The following is a 3,247-nucleotide window of genomic DNA, read 5'->3' as shown; positions in this document are numbered from 1 at the left end:
AGGGATCTGCGTCCCCACCTCACCATCCAGCTGCTGCTCAACCACGGCTCCCAAAAGATATGGCCCCCTGCCTTCGTCAAGGTACCGGCCCCAAAATGGCGCCCGGAGATCCCTTCACACTGGGGGCCTTGCGGTTGGGAGCTTTGGGAAGTGTAAAGGTGGCGGGGTGGGAGAATTTGGGAGAGGGGACGGTGGCGTTGGGGAGTGATGGAAATGAAAGCCCAGCAGATGGGCAGGATTGAGCCAGCGTGGCTTAGAGGGATTTCCCCTGCCTCGGGAATGTCAGAGACAGGCTTGGCAGAAGAGCGGCCGGTGCAGCCGCCTCACGGCTCTGCGTTCCACTGATTTTACACCAAACCATAAAGAAAATATTATCCTGCCTTGTCAGGCACAAGCCAAAAATGTAAACAAGAAGTGAGGGCTGCATCCCGAGGATGAAGTGCCTCAGCAGGGCGGGGTCTTCCCACTGCTCCACAGATGGAGCAAGAGCTCCAAAATATGCCAGGAGAAACCCCACAGCTGCCTGATCCCGGCCTGGAGCCATCCCCAGCCTGGAGCGTGCTGGGGTGGGACAAACCCTGGCTGCAGCAGGCGGATGTTGTCCCCCTCTGGCCCTGCCTGTCTCTGTCTGAAGCCTCACACTGTCCCTGGACAGGTGCTGAAATCCTGCGCTGCCGTGCCGGAGGTCATCGAAGTCCTCTTCAATTCCTACTCACAAATCCCGGTCTCCCAGGAGTGGGCCAAGGCCGTGCCAGAGGAGGTGTTCCAGGTGAGACAGCGCTGCTGGTTTGGCAGGGGTGGCTGAGACCCAAGGAGGGGGATTTCCCCACAGAACAGGGATTTATTCTCCCCACAGAACAGGGATTTATTCTCCCCACAGAGTGGGGTTTTTTCCCCCTACCCAGACTTCACTTGGACAGAGAAAGACCAAAAGGAATATTCCCTAGAGCACCACCACACACCTGATCCCTCCAAGTTTGCATCCCTTCGGCTCCACCATCCTCAGACTCCACATCCCTGCCCCAACCTGCCATAAAATCCACTCAGCCTCTGGAAGTGACCCTGGAGCCAGAGCACTTCCCAGCAGGAGCCCGCATCACTCATTTTGGCTTGGAAAAATCTCCTTCTCAGATGTGCAACAGGTACAGCCAGCCCTCTCTGGGATGGTTTGGGATGGCTCCTGGCCCCACAGGGTGAGGAATGGCTTCTGGAATGCGAACAAAGCCTTCAGCTTGTTCTGGGGAATGGGAGAAAGGATTTTTTTTTTCCCCAAATTAAAGAAAGGCCGAGGCTGCACAGCCCAATCCTGCTTTGCTTCCCTGTCTCAGGAACGGGGTCTCTTCTACGCCAGCTTTCTGTGGGATGCTGCTGCACCCTTCCCAAGGCTGGTTTCCCCCAGGAGAATTCCAGAATTTCTCAGCCACCCTTTGCCTGTGGAGCCGTGTCGATGCACAAACCCCTAACCCACAGTCACACATGGGCTCCTTCCCTCCTTCCCTTAGATCTTCATCCCAAAACACCCCCAGCTTCTTTGGGAGTCGGGAAAAGACCAAGCCCAGGTGGGTGATGCTGGTGTTGCCCTCTCTTTGCAGCAGCACCAGCCTTTCTACGAGTCCCTTTTCGGGCTGGCGGGCACGGCCCGGTGCCTGCAGCACTTGTGCCGCTCCACCATCCGGACAAATTTTGGGAGCAAATGCCATTCCCTCATCCCTCTGCTGCCCGTGCCCAAGGCTCTCCGTGACTTCCTGCTGCTGGAGCCTGAAGGAGTCGTGCTGTGAAGGAGCAGATCCAGGTCCAAATCCAGCCCTTCCATGGGGCACAGCAGCATCCATTTGTGCCGGGGGAGCCAAGGAGTGCCGCTTTCCATGATGGACGGCTGTTTTCCAGGGATTCACAACAGAACTAAGATGTGCTTTTGGCTGGAATTTGTATAATTTCCTTGTTTTGGTTTGTTTTGGTTTGATTTTTTTTTGTCTTCTAATTGTGCTTTAAATAGATTGTAAAGAGGAATAAAATGATTGGTGTCTGGAAGGAGCCAGCTGCAGGTGGGAATAGTGCTCGTTACGGGGGATCCCTGCAAAGCAGCAGGGTGAGAAGGGAAGGACGGGGTGGGTGACTCAAATCAGCCCAGGTGACCCAAACCAGCCCACCTGGGCATCAAATCCCCTGGGATAAATCTCACCTGGGAGTGGCACAAGCAGGGGTGCTGTGTAGAAGCCTTTAACAGGATGCAAAGTCCAGTGGCAGACCCTAAAATAAACTTCTAAATCTTTTTTTTTTTTTTTTGTATTTAGGAGCTGCTAAGAATGTTGTGGTTATTCCACACAGGAGGATGATATTCCAGCTCCCTGCAGTCCATGGGATGCACCAGCACCTCCCATATCCCTGGTACCTAGCACAGTTCCCAGGCTGGCGCATGAAGGGGCTGGAAAACCCGAAATGGTGGTGGAGCTGGGGCTTTCATTTCCCACAGTGACCTGGCCAAAGGTAGCAGGAGGAGTGAGGATTTGTTTCTCTCAGGTTCCCCAGATTAATTCCTGCTCTTCATTCCCCAGTGCTCCCCAAAATTCTTCCAGTGCTGAATTACACTCAGTTTTGGTTGTTTCCTTTTAAAAAAAATCCACCAAAAAATTGTATATATTATATTTTTATATATACATATATATATGATATATTATTGTATATATATATATATATATATAAAAACTCATTTTTCATGTTTGGCTGGACTTTGCTTGGAAAGCAGACAGCATCCCTGGCTCTCAGAGCTGCTGCCCGTGGAGCATGGAAACGGGGAGGAAAAAGAATTCTTCCCCTCTCCCATCTTCCACCTGCTGCTTCCACAACTTCCCTCGCCCTACATGGATGAGAAAGAGCATCACCAAATCTTCCCAACGTTCCCAATCTTTTGTGCCTCTCAGGGGAATGCCCCATCCCAAATGTCCGTGGCCGCTTGAGACCTGGCCCCTCGTGCCTTTCATGGCTGTTTGACTCCACGGTTTGTTTTGGTGGGAATTGAAGGGGATTTGGGGAAAACGCAACCTGGCTGAGCCATCCCGTTCGTTTGAAGCAACCCAGCCTAAATTTTGGCGCTCCTTTCATCTTTTGTGTGGCCTGCGGAGCGGCGAGAATGTCGCGTTTCACCTCTGGATCCACAGAGAGCGAGTCGCACCGGCTGACCGCATCCTCATCCCAAAATCCCAAATCCCCGGGGGTGGAGGCGGGGGATGCACATCAGGGGGGGCAG

The 3,247-nt window shown here is 53.2% G+C and overlaps 2 protein-coding genes across 2 annotated transcripts in view; both read left to right on the top strand.

Moving 5' to 3' along the window:
- Window positions 1-2,031, top strand: part of ASB18 (ankyrin repeat and SOCS box containing 18) — an 11,938-nt gene extending 9,907 nt beyond the window's left edge. Inside the window, exons 3-5 of the mRNA XM_008640736.2 lie at window positions 3-81; window positions 656-769; window positions 1,593-2,031. Of these exons, the coding sequence (XP_008638958.2) occupies window positions 3-81; window positions 656-769; window positions 1,593-1,778 (379 nt within the window). The 3' untranslated portion in view covers window positions 1,779-2,031. The remainder of the gene's footprint in view (window positions 1-2; window positions 82-655; window positions 770-1,592) is intronic.
- Window positions 2,032-3,130: 1,099 nt separating this feature from the next.
- GBX2 (gastrulation brain homeobox 2) overlaps window positions 3,131-3,247 on the top strand; it is a 7,929-nt gene continuing 7,812 nt past the window's right edge. The window contains exon 1 of the mRNA XM_008640735.2: window positions 3,131-3,220. Within this exon, the coding sequence (XP_008638957.1) occupies window positions 3,131-3,220 (90 nt within the window). The remainder of the gene's footprint in view (window positions 3,221-3,247) is intronic.

This window comes from Corvus brachyrhynchos, unplaced genomic scaffold, assembly GCF_000691975.1.
Source record: "Corvus brachyrhynchos isolate BGI_N302 unplaced genomic scaffold, ASM69197v1 scaffold79, whole genome shotgun sequence".
NCBI lineage: Eukaryota > Metazoa > Chordata > Aves > Passeriformes > Corvidae > Corvus > Corvus brachyrhynchos.
Note: the sequence above shows the minus strand (reverse complement) of the source record. Positions and strands in the feature narration are given on the sequence as shown.